The sequence below is a fragment of the Lonchura striata genome, chromosome 16 (genome assembly GCF_046129695.1).
Source record: "Lonchura striata isolate bLonStr1 chromosome 16, bLonStr1.mat, whole genome shotgun sequence".
Lineage (NCBI taxonomy): Eukaryota > Metazoa > Chordata > Aves > Passeriformes > Estrildidae > Lonchura > Lonchura striata.
The window spans coordinates 15,704,701-15,722,790 of record NC_134618.1 but is presented as its reverse complement, the minus strand read 5'-3'; the positions used below and the strand labels follow the sequence as shown (position 1 = coordinate 15,722,790).

At 52.9% G+C, this 18,090-nt stretch overlaps 1 protein-coding gene across 2 annotated transcripts; it reads right to left on the bottom strand.

The window, feature by feature from the left end:
• Nucleotides 1-1,238: 1,238 nt before the first annotated feature.
• Nucleotides 1,239-17,765, bottom strand: ALKBH5 (alkB homolog 5, RNA demethylase). 2 transcript variants are annotated; one of them, XM_021550046.3, is made up of 5 exons: nucleotides 16,962-17,738; nucleotides 11,091-11,171; nucleotides 6,818-6,973; nucleotides 4,965-5,164; nucleotides 1,239-4,867 (listed from the first exon to the last, which is right to left on the bottom strand). In XM_021550046.3, the coding sequence occupies exons 1-4, from the start codon at nucleotides 17,690-17,692 to the stop codon at nucleotides 4,981-4,983; spliced, it is 1,152 nt and encodes a 383-aa protein (XP_021405721.1). In that variant the 5' UTR covers nucleotides 17,693-17,738; the 3' UTR covers nucleotides 1,239-4,867; nucleotides 4,965-4,980. The 2 variants fall into 2 exon arrangements, with proteins under 2 accessions (XP_021405721.1, XP_021405715.1); XM_021550040.3 differs by having other exon boundaries at nucleotides 1,239-5,164; nucleotides 16,962-17,765.
• Nucleotides 17,766-18,090: the final 325 nt, after the last annotated feature.

Below are 18,090 nucleotides of genomic sequence, written 5' to 3'. Positions count from 1 at the left end.
ACAGCGAGGATACCCCAAGCTTGGTCACGGTGGTCCCAAAGCCCCCACAAACATGGGGCGTCGTGGATTTAGGGTCTCATGGTGTGCCCCACAGCCATGGGGTGCATCAACATGGCGGCGCCCCGGCTGCTAGGCCCGGAGCATCCTGGCGGCTCCCGGAATGAGCACTCGAGCCTCATTCCCGGCTGGCGACTCATTATTCCCGCTAGGGCACCGGGAATGTTGCTCCCCACTCCCCCCGCGGCACCATCCCCAGGTGGGAGGGGGTGCAGCCTGCCCTGCACCCAGTTTTGGGGTGAGTCAGCCCGGGCAGGGCACGGCTTCCCCTCCCTGCTGACTAACCCCGGCCCGGGGAGATGCGGCTGCGGGGCGGTGCAGGGTTTGGGGCGGAAAACAGCCCCGGGCGAGCGGGGAACCGAGCCCCGGTGATGGGCTCACGCAGGGATGGAGGGGCCCGAAGCGCCGGCACAGCCCCGGGACCGAGCGTGGGGAGGCTGGGTCTGCTCCCAAGAGAGGGAAAAGGAGGAAAAAGTCAAAGGAGGAAGAAGGAAAACAGATGGGAGCAAGAAGGGGGTAGTGAAAAGGGGAGGAGAGAAAGAGGACAGGGAATAAGAGCTAAAGAGGTGTGAAGAAGAGAGGAAGAGGAGGGAGAAGAGGGAGAGAAAGGGGAGAGAAAGGGGAGAGAAAGGGGAGAGAAAGGGGAGAGGGAATAAGAGCTAAAGAGGTGTGAAGAAGAGAGGAAGAGGAGGGAGAAGAGAGGAGAATTGGAGAGAGGAGGATGAGGATAGGAGAGAAGGGAGGAGAGCAGGAGAGAAAAGAGGAGAGAAAGAAGAGAAAGGGAGGGAGGGAAAGAAAGAGGAGAGAAAGAGCGAAAGGGAGAGAAAGGAAAGAGGAAAGGAAAAGAGGAGGAAGAAGCAAGGCCACAGAGCAGCAGATCCCATCCATCCCCTCTCTGGCACCGCACACCCACCCCGTCTCCTCTCGCAGGAGGGAGGCACCAGGAGGATGAGGGGCTCAGCACGAGGCCGAAGCACAGGGTGCTGGCAGCAAGGGGAGGAAGGCAGAGATCCCTGTCCCTGCTTTCTAGGACAGCACAGCCACCCCATTTGGCCACCCTGTCCCCGGGGAGCCGGTGACTCCCTTTATTTAGAACCATTTCCCTGCTCCAAACCACCTCGCTCCTGCCAGGGGGAATCGAGGCACGTCCCAGCCCCCAGTACCACACAGCCAGGCCAAGAGATGCTTCCTGCTTTTATTCAATTAATGCAGCAATCTATACAAGAAAAAAAAAAATAATAATGAAACCATGAAATTCCAAACCCTGACAGTGAAGAACCAAATTCTTCCTAAGAATCAATTGGAATTAAAAGATTCCCCCACGTCAGACTGTACATAAAATAATCTCTGCTCCATTTACAGCGTTTCACACAGTACTTCTCGTATCTCAAACTTCAGAACTGTACAACTTTGTTACAAACCACGCTTTTTCCTAGGAAAAGCTTACAGAAAAAAATATTGCCACTTTCTTTTTTATTTTTTTTAATTTTTATTTTTATTGGTAACAAAAAAAAAATTAGAATCTTTTAAAAAAAAACCCAAAAAATTAAAGTCAGCCAAAACTTCTAAGTGTGGGCAGGGGAAGGAGCAGAGACATTTCTCACCTGAATGTTTCTCCTCCCAACAGGGAAAGGGAACACTTTTGGCAGGTAAAAGACTCTTTGCTGCTGGTGGGGGTCTAAGACTCTGCTCCCCCTCCGAGTTCTCCTCAAAGCCTGGCAGATGTTTTGATCCATGGGCTTGGCTAATTCCACCACTGACCCTTCTCGAGATACGGTACCAGCAACAAACCCCAATTCCTCCTGTTCTTTGTGGAAAAGCAGGGATGAACCCCACCTTCCTCCCCCTTCCTTAGCAAAGACAGTTTCTCCTGGTCTGGGCACACGGATTGTCACACTGGATGCAGCTCCCAGTTTGGGGCTGAGCACGGACACGCTGTGGGTGGATGGAGAGGTTGGACCACACACAACCAGACCAGACACACGACAAACCAGCAGGGTCAGGGCTGTCATGAGCCTGGCCCAGGGCAGTTTTGCCTCCAAACTCCAGCTCACCCCACTCCCTGCTCAGCCCCAGCCCCATGGCACCAGCCTGACCCCTGCCTGCGTGCAGCCCAACAGCGAAACCCGGGAATTCCGAGCCACAGCTTCAACCAGACAGGTTACAGGAAGGATCCAGACCTCTGGATCCGTGTGAAAAATGTCTTCTGGTTTTGAATCCAGGTTTCACTCCGATGTTGTTCAGTGCAAAAGAGTTAAAAAACCATGTTATCTACACATATACATCCGTGTCTATAGAAAATGTCTGTACAAGTGGGAAGATGGCCCTGCCTGCACGCTGGGGACTCCCCTCCTGAGGGATCCTGCTCTCCCTCTCTCTCCAAGGTGCCAAGCCCCAACCAGTTCAGGTTAAAAACCAAGAGCAGATCGTGGTTGGGGAGGAGATCCTCCTGTCCCCCAGCCACTCTGCATGGATGGGAACGGGGAAGGAGGGGAAAGCTCCCGAGCAGGACATGCAGGAACAGCAAAACAAGCTGGGAAAGGAATCTTGCACACGCACAGCCTGCACAAGGACTGGGATGAGCTGGTGGCTGGGACCAGGCTAGAGGTGCAAGACCTCAGCATGTCCAGAGACAGAGCCAGCGCCTCATCCCACGGAAGTTCTGCTCTGGGAAGCTGCTCCAGCTTCATTTTGAGTTGACACCAGGGTAGAGCATCCATATTAGAGAGGCAGGGATAAAACTGGGAGCCAGGAAGGGAGAGCTGAGACCTCTGTCACCATCTGTGCCTACAGCAGAGCCTGGCACCATGACTGGAACAGGGCATGGCCAGGATGGATGCAGAAAGACAAAGCCATCAGGAGGAGAAGGGATCTCTGCTCTCTGCGTGCGGTTTTGCTGTCAGGGGAATGCCAAGCTGCCCAAAACAGGGGGTCTGTAGCCAAGAGCTGGCCTGGATTCACAGCAGAAAGCTGGGAGGGTGAGGAACACTGCTTCAAATGCTATGTGTGGTCTGAAAACGGCATTTTCAAGGTTTCACAAGCAGCAGAAGCACAAACTTTTGGATCTCTGGACTGACAAGACACGTTCCTTTGGAGGCTGTGCCAGGAAAACCAGTGGATAATCAGAGACAGGCACTGGGGACCTCACCAACACCCCCACAGTCAGCACTGTGCTGAAGTGATGGCAACATCCTCTGAGCTCATGTGACAAGATCCAGCCTGAGCAGAACCCCAACACCAGGAAAAAAATCAGCAGGGAAGGAAAAGGACAGCGGGACCCAGATGTCAGCAAATGTCCTCGATCAGCACTGCAGGGAACAATGCCAGGGTGGTTGTTTTAGACCAGGAGCCCCTCAAGCCAGCAGCAAACAAGTTTCAAAATATATTACATCTTTTTATTGCCAAGCGTGCAGACCATGAAGTGTGTGGGGGACACGACACTAAGAAAAACTACAATTGGAAGGAGGGCAAAGCAGTAAAAATTTAAAAATAAGACTACTCCTTACAATTGCCAACACTTGGGTTCAAAGAATCAACTGGAGGAAGTTTTTCCTTAAAAGTACAGCTCTAAATATGGCATTGGGCCCCAAACTTTGCAAACACCAAGGCTTTGGTCTGGGCTAACACAAACCAGGTGGGAGAAGAGGATGATGATGGCAGATGCTCTATCACAACTCCACGGGGCTGAATGCCTGATTCTTCTCAGCATTTCCTGTAGCAACCAGAAAACTCCCTAACCCAGGAACACAGGCAGGAATAAGCCAGGAGAAAGCAGGCAATTTCAGTGCTGGATGCACTGAACTGGGGCCAAACTCGAGCCCTGCAGCGTCCCTGCTCCCAGAGCCAGCCTCGGAGGGGACAGAGCTGCTCAGCTCCCCCAAGGCCACAGCAGCTCCTGGTGCTGCTCCACGAGAGTGCAGCCAGTCCTTCGGGATGGGAATGCTGCACCAACTCAGCTCTCTCCACCTGGAAGGGGCAGTGGAGCAGGGCTCTCCTCGGGGGTCCCAAGGCACGGGCCCTCACAAGCACAGCGTCTCCTACTCCTCTTTGCTATCCCCAGCTCTGGGAAGCAGCATGTGCTCAGTGTGATCCCTCACCTGGCAGCCCTGAGATTCCAATATGGATCTCAGGACAACGCTGAGCCACGTTTCCTTCCTTCTCCAGCACAGCCCCAGTCAGACCAGCACTGAGAAACCAGAGCTCTAGTACATTCTTCTTGGAGAGGGCAGCGCAGGGACACAGGGCTGCAAGCCCATGCTGGCTTGGGAAAAGGGTCTGGAAAGGAAACCTACGGCATTTAAAACACTAAAGTGCAACAAAAATGTCCTAAACCCTTTGAAATCGGTTGCAGCAAGAGGGGTCTGCAAAGCTTCAAACTTCCAGTTACTGCAGGGCACCCTTAAAAGAGACCCAACAACCACCAGGTGAAAAAGACCAAGGAGCCCTTTGGTGAAACAAGGAATATGAGCCCACCACAGGATTTCAGCTCCTGGGGTCAAACATCATATCTAGAACATTTGGAAAGGGAAAGTGTTAAAGCAAAACAAAAAAAAAAAAAGAAAAAAACCAACTGAAAACCGAAACAAAAATACAATTCTTGAATCTTGCGCAATGAAACAGTTAAACTTTTTGGTGTTTTCAAAAGAAATCCCAACAAACAACCTGGCACAACTTTATCTGCTTCCTAAGGGAGAGATGCCCACTTGACCCATGACTCAGGACACCGCGTGCACTGGACATGTTCCATCCTCACGTATGTCTCAGCATTCCTCCATTCATAAAACCAAATCCTTCCTGTTTACTCTTCAGCCTGAAAGGAAAAACCAAAACTGAAGCTAGATGGAAGATAGCCAGAGGGAGGAGAAAGTTTTCACAGACTGGAGGCCAATCTCATCAGCTCCACGAGCCTGGGAAGTGCAATCCTCAGTGTCGCCTCATTTTCACTTTCCTGGCGGGGCTGCCGTCCTCCTCCTCCTCCTCACAGTCCTCCGTGTACTCGTAAGACCTTCGCCAATAGTTCTCAGAGCTGAAGTTGCTCCGTCTCCTATGTTTTGGTAAGAGGACTGAACGCCTGTTCTCCTCCTTATCCATTTCTAGAATCCGTGGCCTGTGGAGAGGGAGACAACAGGAGTGAGAGCACACCATGATGGGATCCAGGATTCCTCCTGGACACTATCTGCAGCTAACCTGCCATGATAGCTCTGCCCATTTTCCCACTGCTTTCCCAGAACTACTCAGTGCTGGGAAAGTGCTTGGTGATCTGTTCCTGCTCTGCCATCTATTCCTTGGCAGAGCAGGAATAGATCACCAAGTTGCACCTCCCTAGGGAAGCCGAGAACTTTGCTATGATGGTCCAGTTCCTTCCCAAGGCAAGCTTTGGCCTTTACCTTGACCAGTAACACTTCCAGTCAACCTCTTTTTTTTTTACTTGCAAGAAAAATCAAAAAAGACCCCAAGAAAAATCCCTTGGGCAGAGGGGTCTGTCTCTACTGCAGCAGAATTTAGAGCACAGAGCTGAGCTCCTTATGGTGCAGGATGACACAACACAGCTCCAAAATCCTTTGTCCTCTCAAATATTAACACAGTGCAATTGTTATTTCTGCAGAGTAGCCTCTGATCACTTTCTAGCAGGACTAGGTTGGTGGGCTGCACACACCATTTACTTTATCTGAGTGGCTCCTGGGACATCCCACTATGATATCCATGAGAATTACTTGTTCTACTGGAGTCTCTGGGGCCAGAGAAAGAGAAAAACATGTTTTTCACACCCATCTGCTGCAGGAGACTATGCAAGCCATCCCCCACAGCCTGATAAGGTCACATCAGGCTGAAAAACAGCTCTGAGGGATGTGCACATTTGTCCCGCATGATCGCTCCTCTAATCGGACACCGGCCCTCTGCGTGCTCCCAGGGAAGCTGCATCTGCAGCCCAGCCTCAGATCTTCATCCATCTCCCAGCCTGCGTCCAGGTGAATGAACACTGCTCACAAACAAACCATCCCCACCCTCCTCCCTCCAGGACAGGTTCAAACAGGGCTGGGACTGCATGGCAGCCAAGCCCTGCGACCAAGTCAAATTTTGGGTTGTACCCATTGTGCAAAAAAATGCCATCTGGATGCTGAATTGGAATATGCAGGACAGCTGGCAGATTGGCTGTCACTCACAGCCATCAGTGTGCTCACACCGAGGTGTTTAAGGGAAGCCTTGCTGCAGAGCTCAAGCTTGTCTGAAACCTCAGCAAGGAGCTTCCCTGAAGGTCAGCCTTAAACGTCCACACGGTCTGGTTTCTCACACAAAAATACACACACAGAGCTCTGGAATCAAAACAGGCCTGAGAAGCTTCCCAAGAAGTCCTTAACCTTTCCCAGATAGCAAACCCTCACGTTCCCTCCCAGGACTGCTTTCATAATATAGCTTAACGCAGCTGCACAGGTTGCTTGGCAATAGAGGTCAGAAATGATTAGCTGCAGGAAAACTATTGTTCTGAACAACTGCATTATCAAAAGCCAGCCAAATCTATTGCTTCTTCATTATGCCACTCACAGGATAAACAATGTAAGCTGCTTACAGCCAGAGCTCAGCCTCCACAAGTCTGGGAGGAACACATAAAGAGCTCATTCTGATAAAACAGATCTGGGCATTGCAAACAGCACCTGGCAGGTGCAAATCAGAATGGTTTAAAATATGTTCTGAGACCAGGGACCTCAGCTATGCACAGAGATAACATCCCAGACATGGCTCTTAGGAGGGATGATCCTACCTGTGGGCAGCATCAGGATCTGCTTTGCGATGGGACCGCTTTGGTTTCAGGATCTGGTCCCGGTTGCTTCCCGACAGGCGGTCAGAGTTATAACCTGGTGGCAACACAGAGCTACTCAGGGATTTTGTTTCCAATCGAGGTGCATCTAGTCTTGTTCTGCAAATATTGAAAGAGAAGAGAATTTGCAAGGAGTTTCTACAGCATCACAGCAGAACTCTCCACCCCAACCACACACAGCTCAGGAGGAGGGGCAGGAATACCCCATTCCACAGCACAACAAGCTGCAGCTTTGTGGTACTAGAAGCTTCACAGAATGGTTTAAGTTGGAAGGGACCTTGAAGATCTTCTCATTTCCAAACCCCTGCCCCAGGCAGGAACACCTTCCACTAGACCAGACTGCTCCAAGCCCTGCTCACCCTGGTCCTGGACACTTTCAAGGATGGGGCAGCTACAACTTCTCTGGGCAACCTGTGCCAGGGCCTCAGCACCCTCACAGGAAATGATTTTTTCTTTACATCTAATTTAAACATACTCTCTGTCAGTTTGAAGCCATTGTCCTTTATCCTGCCTTGGCTTAGGGACACACAGTCATGAGGTGAATGCAAAAAGCACCGAGCTCACTGCAACCACAGCTCTGGGATAAGGAGCAGAGGTGCTGGAGCAGCTGTGAAATCCCATGAAATCACTTGGCAATAACTCACAGCTCCAGTTAAGCCACCTGGGTGGGAGATGCCCTGCAAAAGCATCATCACCTGCAACAGTAATAACTGCTTCCACCTGGAAACTCCCTCCTGCCCACGGATCTCCCGGGGTCAGGTGTTCCTCAGCTTGACTGCCAGGTGCAAGAGTTGAAGTACGAGTCAGGAGAAGGCGTAGCAAACAGAAGCTGCACTAAATCCCTTCCAGCAGCTATGCTGGAGAGCAAGCACAGCTCATCCCAAAGGAGAACTGTCACAGGACTGTAGCCATGCAAAAATGAAGGGGGAGAACCACTACTTGCTCTCCTGCGCTGAACTTTAGCTCCTGAGGGAGGTTTCCACAGGAGAATCCAAATCTAAACTTCCATTAGGAAACACATCCAGTTGCCAAGCTTCTCTCTGCCATCAGGGAGAGCCTCTTCAGCTAATCAGGGTGATGCCAGTCTGGCACAGGCAAAGCTGGGCATGGCAGCCTGAGTTTGCCCAGCATGCCAGAAATGAGGAACGATTCCACAGGCAGCTGCCAGGCTGGAGCCTGTGCTAGTCCACGCTGTCACCCTGAGTTTTCTCAGCTCCAGGGCTGGACCCAGTCCAGCCCAAACTCCAAAGGCCTTGCAGATCCTGCCCGTGACAAGGAACGTGGTTTAAATACCTCTCAAATACAACAGCAACTTCAGGGCTGCAGTTCAAACAAATCAACACACAATACACTGCAAGAGCAAGGGAACACCAGCCTTGCTGCCTCTGGCCAGGTACAAGGAGAGGTGACACTAAAATTAAGAACAGCATACCTTCAAATAAACTCTACTTATGAGAATGAAAGCAGAATGGCAGCAAAAGCCTCTAAAATTGCTTTACCCACCTCCCACGTTACCTCTACCAGCATCTCATAAATTGAGAGCACCATTCCTCCCCTGCCCTGGCTCAAAGCACTTCCAAACCCTGCTGGCTCCCGGCAGCCCTGCGATCCAATACAGAGGAAACACAGAGCACTGAAATGTTTATGACCTGCTCGGTAACCACACTGCTCTGGAGAATCCTGCAAAACCCCACTGCTCCTCCAGCTCCCAGAGCTTTGTTCTCCTGCTGCTGTCAGCGAAAACACACTCAGAGCAAAAGCAAGAGCAGAGCCAGACTTAAACGTTGGGGAATTCAGAGCCAAACATCCCAGCTCCAACCGGGATGATCCAACTGATGCGATCCGGAGAGCTCAGGGCTGCTCCTCACCAAAAAGAAGAGGAAGAGGCCGCTGGCTGCTCTCGTGCTCGCAGGCCACCAGGGGAAGTGCTGCTTTCCTGGTTGCACAACACCCTGTTCCAGGCAGCCGCATGATCCGGGGATGGGAACGGCGATCCACAGCGCGGCACAAGCGGAGGGCACGGCGGCCCCGCTGCGCGCAGGGACACGCAGGGGACACGCGGAGGTGGCCGCCCTGGCTGGGGATAAGCAGCAATTAATAAGCTCTACTTGGCAGCAATCACAGCCCAGCCTTTGGCAAACATCGGCATGGATTCGCCACGGCTGCGAAAGCTACGCAGAAATAATTGCCAGGGGGTTTCTGCTTTGCTCAAGAGAAAAATGCTGGTGTGGTTTCGTCTGGTCTGTCTGTTGGGTCAGCCCTCACTGTCTGATGGGCAGAGACACTTCTGCTCTGACAGGAAGCAAATAAGGGCCCAAAAAGCAGGGTGGATGAGCAAACAAAGCCAGCAGAGCTCCAGGTTCTGTCCCTGCACCACGTCAGCTGGGTACAACTGGGGAGACCTCACTGCTCCTCCCAGGACTTAAAGAGGGCTTATAAAAAACACAGAGAACAACTTTTTATGTTGGGAGATGGTCATAAGACAAGAGGGACCATTGTTAAACTAAAAGAGGGAAGATTTAGATTGGATATTAGAAAGAAATCCTTTACTCATAGAGCTTGCCCAGAGAAGTACACGTCAGACGGGGCTCTGATCTAGTGGAAGGTGTCCTTGCCCATGGCAGGGGCTGGAAACAAGGCCAAGGTTTAAGGTCCCTTCTTTCCCAGATGCACTTTGAGGGCAGCCAGGCTTGACTGGAACAATCCAACACCCTCAACTTACCAAAGCTGGAGAAAGCAAGAGGCAGAGCCAGTTTAAACAGGTACACTGGATATCTGCACCAGTTTGGGCAGCTTTAGCTTATTTATCTGACTCTGTCTTTTCCAGAAAACTGCTCCACAACTTAGACAAGTAGCTTCTCTTTCTCAAAGTCCAACCAAAGCAGCTACAAGACTTGGAGATGCCTCCTTGTCAGCATTTGTGCTGCTTTTCCCTGGCTGCTCCAACACCATGAACACAACAGCTGGAAGTTCTTATCACAGCCTCTCGCCCCAAACCTCACGTGGCCATACCCAGCTGTGGGCTGGTTTGGCTACAGCCTGCCGTTCATCCCTCTCTATCTCCTGCCACATCTCATCCTGCCTCCCTGGGTCTGGGCTGATTTTGCTTGGCTAATGCCTCAGGGCTGCTGTTTTTCCTGCCTTCATTCCATGAGTTTCTCTAACCAGATGTCCAACTCCACTCCACTGGCTTTGTGCCATATCCTCATAATGTTGCCAGACTTGTTTTGAAATCAAGTAAGCCATCCAAAAGCTCATCCAGTCTGGATCCAGACCGCTTGCCTGTGAGCCTTATGCCAGCCTGGGCCACAACCACAGCCCTGCCACCAATGCCCACGTTTCTGGCTGGGTTTACAGGACTCAAAATGTGTATTTTCATTTACAAAGACTCTTCTTGACAGTAGAATTACTGCTAACACCTTCCAAGGCACAGTCAGCAGGGGTCAATGTGTGGCGGTCACATTTTTTGGTCTCCTAGTAGAAGAACTGATAAGATAGGACATTTCTAGGCAGAAAAGAAGGTTTTACCAAGGGACTTTGGGGTGGGCTTAGTTTACTTTGTCTCACATTTTCTTAAGAGCTTTAGGAACAAGCACTGATTGATGAAATGCCATCAGGAGTGCTCTTCTAGAACAGGAAGCCCCTTTCTAAAACAGCTTATGGAGCTTGGCTTCCCAACACAGACTCAAAGGACAAACTCTGTAATGAGCACTGAACTATGTGTTTCCCTCCAAAGCCAGTGTCTTCCTCTCTCCCCAGGAAACCAAAGCCATGACACCAAGAAAACCTTCTCTGCTCCATAGGACATTCTTCATCACAAGTATCAGCCTCAAAAGACCATCCAGGTAACTCACACATGGGTATCACACACCCAAACACCTGTACACACAGCCCAAAACAGGAGTTTGATACCCAGGTGTTTGGAGCTGGGCAGCCAAGGGAAAGAAAGTCAGTTTGGGCACCAGAAGGGTTTGCAACCCCAGACATGACAACAAAGTGCTGCTGCACAGAGCCAAGAAGTGATTAACCCTGCAGGAACAGGCTCCAGCCACTTCCACTGCCGGGTACAGCAAGACATCAGCGAGTGTCAGAGTGACACCTAATCAAGGTGTAAGATCAAGCCAGCAAATTAACAAGAAACACAGTTCTCAAGTGTTTAAGCATCATGACACCACATCCACGTTTATCTTGCTGTCTGGAGGGCTTCAACACTTACTTTCGGAGGATGATGACAGCTCTCCTCTCCTTGATGTCCTGTGGTCGAATGCAGTGTGTGATTTCATCGGCCGCATACCCACTGACAACAGAAACAAAAAGCCACCATCAGGGACATGCCAGGCAGAAGCAGAAAGTGGTTTCCAGCCTCAAAACTCAGTTTGGTCAGTACTTCCTAACTTCCACCAGGAATTCCTCCCCCAAACACCACCCCCCAGGCACACAGGAGCTAGACTTGCAGGCAGGAACAAACATCAGGTAAGGATGAGGACAGTCAGGGGGTTTTGGGGGGTTTCATGACTCAGTTTTTCAGCATACCCCGAAGGAAACTGCCACTTGCTCCAGCACTGTGAATAAAACATGTAGAAATGTAGAATTATAGATTCAGACAATTAATTAATGAAGAAATCATAAAGCAACAGGGGTAAAAAATGAGCACATTCCTCCAAAGCATCATCTCAAACATGCCTATGAGAAAATGTCATCTCTCATAGCTCAGATGTGCAGCACACCCAGACCCAAACATGAAACACATCAAGGAGGTTTTTTAGTCACAGAGGGGTGCAGTCATGGTAAGAGCTGAGCCTCTCACCCCTTCTCCCTGAGCACAGACACCTCATCACCCTCCCCATCACACAGCACATCCTCAGCCACCACAAGAACATCACCAGCCCTAACCCACTGCTCATGGGTTAACCTACAAATTCAGACCTGCAAAGCAAGCTGGACTCCTCTAAAACCTTCCTATAACAGGGTGAAACAGCTCCCTGGTCTGAGGAAAAGCCCAGGCTCAAGCAGTAGCTGTTGTCAGAAGTGTTTCACTGTGTGACATGACTCCAGATACTCCACATTTTCAGCAGGCTGGAGAGAAGCCACAGCCAGCCCCAGCTTCCCACAACACCCTGGAGCATTTCCTGATGGCTTCTTCTGTTTCCAGCTGGGTTCCTGTGCCCAGCAGAGCAGGTGAGGTCACGGTGGGTCCATGCAGAGCGGCCACCACAGCTGCTCTGACACACAAACCATGCTGGGAGCACAGCCCAGCGACTGCAGGGCTGAGAGGCAGCAGGTCCCGTGGTGGGGCCTGCCCTCTACCTGCCATTTGGAGAGTGTCAGCTCACCCAGAGCCTTCTGGAGTCCACTGCGGGCAAAAGAGAAGCTGAGCACCTTCAGAGCTTCCTGAAACACCCAACAAGGGCAGGAACACCTTGGGAGGCACTTGGGTGAAGGCTGCTCAAGCTTGCACACAGGAATCACCAGGCTCAGTGTCCCCACAAGGCTGGCACACCAGGGGCAGGGGCTGGCAGGTTATTCAGGACACCCTGAGCAGAGAACAGAGCTCACACACACAAGTCCTCTCCAGGGACAGGACCAGGTTTCCTTGATCTGCTTAGATAACCCACCCACTCACCCAGAAACACCTCCTCACACACAGATTTACTGCTCTGCGAGGAGAGCTGAAAGTCCAAGGCCTGCCCAGTTGAAGCAGGGGTGGTGTCCATCCCCACCATGCTCCAGGCATTGCAGAACACGGACAAGGGCCTTATGATGATGCTCTATTACGTTCCTGGAATCTCTGTGTCAAGCTCCAGTGAATTCATGAATATCACCCACATTAACATTCCACTCAGCATCCTCAGCAGCACCCTGAGCACCAGGGAAAGGTCTGCTTCCAGATCTGCTTCCAGATCTGCACTCTCCATCACGAGGCATCAGCCTGGACACTTCTTTTCACTCCTTCCCCAGATCGCTTCCAGAGGGGCACCAGGAAGTTTGTGGTCCCAGATCCACATGAGCAACATCAAAAACCAGCCCCACCACTCCGGTCTGAAACCACAAGGGGGACACACCAGTCTGGCCTGAGTGCCAAACTGGTGTGGAAAACTCTGCACTGTATCATATATAGCGATGGAGTGCCTCTGCACAGGCAGAGAAATTAAAGGATTATTTGGTTGTCATACTCTTGCTGCCTCGTGCCAGCATGAACTTCTCACCCACTGCCCAGTCCTGCAAGCCCTGAGGATGGGTGAAGGGGCAGACCCTGAAGGAAAACACCCATAATGATATCAGGGGTCTATGCACAGATTTCTTGCCCAGAGAATAAACTCAATAAAACCTAGAAAGGAAAATTATAAATTCCTGCCCATGAGAACACTCGAGCGTGACATTTCCATCCCAGAGTGTTTTCCAGAAGAACATGGGCAAGTGCTGATGTTTTCTACACACTACCCCAAAACCAGACCCCAATTCCAAACTAACCTGTCAAACCTTACACCCCCAACCCTTCCCTGAGTATTTTTCCATCCGGAAGAGCCACTGCTGAGCCAGAATTGATTCACACAGAGATAAAAGTGGATATTTTTGTGCAAACATCACCAGAAAGGAAGCCTTGAAGTTCTACAGACTCTAACAAGAAAAGCTTGAACAAATCTCTGCCTCATCACCACTGGCACATGTGGAACTTCCTCTGCACCAACAGCCTGTTCTGAGGGATCAGGCTATTTTGGAGCAGACAGCTGCAGAGAGATTCCTCCAGCTGGGAAGGAAGGAGGTTCATCCTCCAGCGACTCCAGCCTGCTCTGACTGTGCCTCCATCAGGCACGCCTCGAGACAACAGGAGGGACACACATCACAGCACTCCCCTGCCACTACAAACAGCCAGGAGATGACCTGGAGCACTCTCCAGCTGTGGGAGGGAAGCCTGTATGGCACAAGCTCTGGGAATTTGGGACATGTTACCTGTGCCTTTCGTTCCTCCAGCTGCAGCTGCACTCTTTCCAAAGCTCACACAACATACCTGGCAGTTTCAGTGCTGAGATTTGCTTCCTGTGACAGCAGCTGCAGGACAGGGATCCACCTGGAGCCCCCCATCCCAGGTGGCTCCACACATCCCCTGTTCCCTTCCTTTTTCCCAGCCCAAGCATTCTCAAAGCACACGTTCCCCAGATGAAAAGGCAAATTCCTCCAGCTCCCCCCTCGCTGCTTCTATCGATTGATGCTCACCAAATTGTTGTTAAAATAAGAAAAACCCACAAACGTGGTGAGGTCAGCAGCCCCTCCCAGGGAGCTGATGCTTCCTCATGGCCTGGCTGCCACTGGGACAAACCTGCTTCCCAGGGCTGCAGGACAAGAGGGGACTGGAGGAGGTCATTTTCTAGATCACAAAAGCTACAAGAGCAAATCTTCCCTGCAGATGTGAAAGGAGAGGAGGAAGGGCCTTGCTGGAAGAGGGAAGGGCTCATCAGCAGGTCACGGGGTGGCTCAGCCTTTGCCTTCTGGCAGAGTGGCACAGCCCAGCCACGTGAATCTTGTTCCACCTCACCTGGCATTTGAGTTCTGAACACTTTCCAAGGAGTCTGAGGCAGGTCCAGTGTTGGCAAACACCACATCCTGCTTCAGGGCAGGCAAACAAAGTCAAGAGAGGGAAACTGCAAAATCCCTACTGGGTCAGCAGCTGTGAAATTTGGAGCAGGAATGGAACAGGAGCAATCTGGGGCCAGTGTGAGAGTGCTGTGGGGTCAAAGAGAGGGATTCAACACCTTCCTTTAGATCCTCAGGACTTCCCCAAACACACACAGCTTCCCTGGAAGGGCAGCAGGCCAGGAGCAGCCACTGACCCAGCAGGGTTTGAATCCCAGACATTACAGGCATGCCACCTCTATCTGTGCCCGTTCCCCATCTCCAGGGCAACTGCCTCCAGCAGCTGTTTAGCCAGAGGAGAAAATGCCAAGTTTGGGGAGTTGACTTAGTCATGACCAAGAGCTGGATTTGGTGCCACACCCCTGAGCACGGTCTGCACTTCTACTCCTCCTGATTTTTGGGGCTAGATGGGAGACCAGGAGAGCTGCTGTGAGGCAAGAAATTGATTCCAGACAGAATCCTATCAACACAGAACAGTCTCTCTGGCAGAATCTCTCCTAAGTGAGTGTAAAGTACGTGCTAACTGCCGTACCAAATTTGAAATAATCCCTGTTTTAAAGTCTATTACTTGCTGGAAGGCAGAACATCTGACCGTTGGATTTAGAGGGAAAAGATATCTCGGATATCTTCATCTGGTTTGTAGGATTGCTTCAGCCACATAAACAAACTGATTACAGCACCTGAGTGACACTGGCCAACAATCCAAACACCCCTGGGAGACACCTCACTCCAATTCCATGAGCCCTGAGCCAGCAGCCTCTTCCCAGCAGTTTTGAAGGAAGAGCAAGGGTCTGGATAACTCTTTGGTCCTGGAGAAGAGAAAGCATCTCTCCTTCCTCCCACCATCCTCCACTGCAGATCCTCCTCCGGAGTTTTTCAAGAGGCTTTGACTGCAAGACTTGAGGCTGACCCTGCATTAGCAGCTCTGCCAGAATGCTTCTGAGCAGGATAAAACTCTCACTGTCTTTAGAAAAGAAGGCCTCTGGCTGTAAAAGGAAGGACAACTATTTATCAAGGCCTGATGAGGAAAGACAGCAGAGGGGTTTGCATCAGCAGCAGGAAAATTAGGGTAGAAAGTTTCCCTCCTGGTCTCTTAGAGAAGTCAGGGAGCAGAGCAGCTGCCTCACACCCAGCAGTCCATCCCTGGGGATGGAGCTTGCTCTGCAGTAAAAAGATACAGAGCAGGATGGGTCCCCTTGGGTCCCATTTCACAAAATCACCCTGACCTCTGCCCCCCGAGCCCTGTCGAACCACCAGAGAACGGGAAAATATCCTCAGCGCCATTCCCGACTCCCTCTGCAGCCTCCCTCATCCCCGGCTAATCCACACAAGTTACCTAACACCGGGGTACGGCAAGGATTAGTTAATGTTTGTGCAGCTTTTCCGAGATAAAAGCGACGTGAGATCTCAGCATTTATTATTGATGCCCCAGTCAAGGAGGCCGTGTGTTTGTGGGGGGAAAAAAATTCCTTCCTGAACCCTGCAGCGATCAATTTACAAGCCAAAGCAAGGGATTGTATTACAGCCTGGGAGCCCGGAAAACCAGCCTGGACCTTCACCAGTCCAAAAAAACCACCCCAGAAACGAGGATAGAGCTGGTAGCACTGCTGGCAGAGCCCTGGTGATCCCTGCTCCTGGCAGGGAGGGAGCACTCTGACCTTCAGGGACACCAGGGACCAGCAGCTTCGAGCTGCCCTCCCCAGGAGCTGGACACCAGCAGAATTCCTGTGCTCCAGCCCTTCCTGGCCTCACCTGCCTGTCCCCTCACCTGCCTGCTCCCCGTCCCAGCCCGTACCGGGAGGCAGTGGGATTAGGAAGCAGGCATTTCCCGGTGCCAATCCCAGCTTTACTGCCGGCCAGCTGCATGACCTTGGGCAGGTCATTCCACCTTCCAGGGCTCTTCCTCAACACACAGAAAGTCCCTTCCTGTGCCCGTGACCCGCTGCACTTCCAAGTGACAATCACGCGGGGCTCTGCACTCTGGTGTCCCCATCGTCACCGGGCAGGGGAGGGTTCAGCATTCCCAGTTCACAGACTGGGAAGACGAGGCCATTCACACCTTCTCTCCACGATTAAGGTCAGGTCAGAGAAGCTAAGAATAGACCCCAGGAGCCCCGTCCCTACCAGCTGCTCCGCTCTGACCACTCTTGGGCAAAGGATCCATTTTGTGTCTGAACGTGTTGTTTTAACCATTTACGGGGACTCAACGCCTAACTCAGCTCTGCTAGCACGCTCCCACCAGCACTCGCCTCAAGCCCCGTGGAAAAGGCACCCACGACGGCGGCAGGACACCCTCCCACCTCCCCAAAATCCCTGCTTCACCCCTTCCACCACAGCGAAGCCCTGAGCTCCTAGAGGCGAGGGAGATGGAGCCCGAGGCGCCGTCGGGGCGCGCATCCGTGCGCCTCGTGATCCGCGTTACACAACCGGAGCCTCGGCAACGCGGGCGAGTTACCTGAGCACCGTGACGCTCCCCCTCTTCACGGGCAGGAAGAGAACGGGCTCCGAGACCCTGATGGGTTTGAACTGGAATTTACACCCGAAGCAGAGCGCCGAGTCGCTGAAGAAGGACACGGAGACGATGGGCCTCTCAAAGATATGGATGGGGTCCACGTGGGAGACAATGCAGCCCCCCGGCTGGTAGTCGTTGATGACGGCACTGTTCACAAAGCCCTCGGGGATCACCCGGTGCTCCACCAGCTTCCTGATCACCAGGTCGTGCACCCACTCGGGGATGGCGTCCACCTCCCCCCGCGGGTACAGGCGCTCCTGGCCGGGGCCTCGCCGCTGCAGCTGAGACCCGTAGGTGTAACCTTCCCCGAAAAAATACTTGTTCCGCAGCGGCGCCCGGTCCACCGTGTGCTCCTTGTAGAGCCCCTTCTCCGCCCGGGACACCACGTCCTCGATGCGCGCCTCGATCTTGGCGCACTCCTCGGCGCTGAAGAGGCGAAGCTGGCGGATGCCGCTCTTCACTTTCCGAGCTTCCTCCTCCTCCTTCTGCTCCTCGTAGTCGCTGGGCTCGGAGCCGGAGTCCTCCTGGTGCCGCCGCTTGCGGTCGTACGGCGCTTCGGGGGGCTCCCGCGGGAGGCCGCCGCTGCCGCCGCCGCCGCCGCCTTTGTGGCCGTCCCGGTAGGGCATCATGGACTTGAGCTTCTCCCGCAGGTCCGTGTAGCCGCTGCCGGCCATGGCGCGTCCGCAGCCCCCGCCTCTATCGATCCCGGCGCTGCAGGCGGCGGCGGGCGGCGGCGGGGGACGCGCAGCTGCTGCTCATGGCACCCGCCGCCCTGCCGGGAGAGAGAGCCCCGCAGGACGGGCAGGTGAGCACGGGATCCCGGTACCGCACCAGCCCCTCTCCCGCCCCCCCCGCTCCTCGGACCCCGCTCCCGCCCTCTCCCTCCCGGGGCTGGGGCGGCCCGGCGGACGCCACACTCACGGCTTGGCCCGGGGCGGGCGCGGACAACGTTGCCGGTGCCGGTGCTCACGCGGCGGCAGGGCCTGGCACATTCCCAGCAGCGGAGCCGGACGTCCTGCCCGTTCCCACCGCCGCGGCTCTGCCCATGGCGGGGGACAACCGGAGGAGGTGC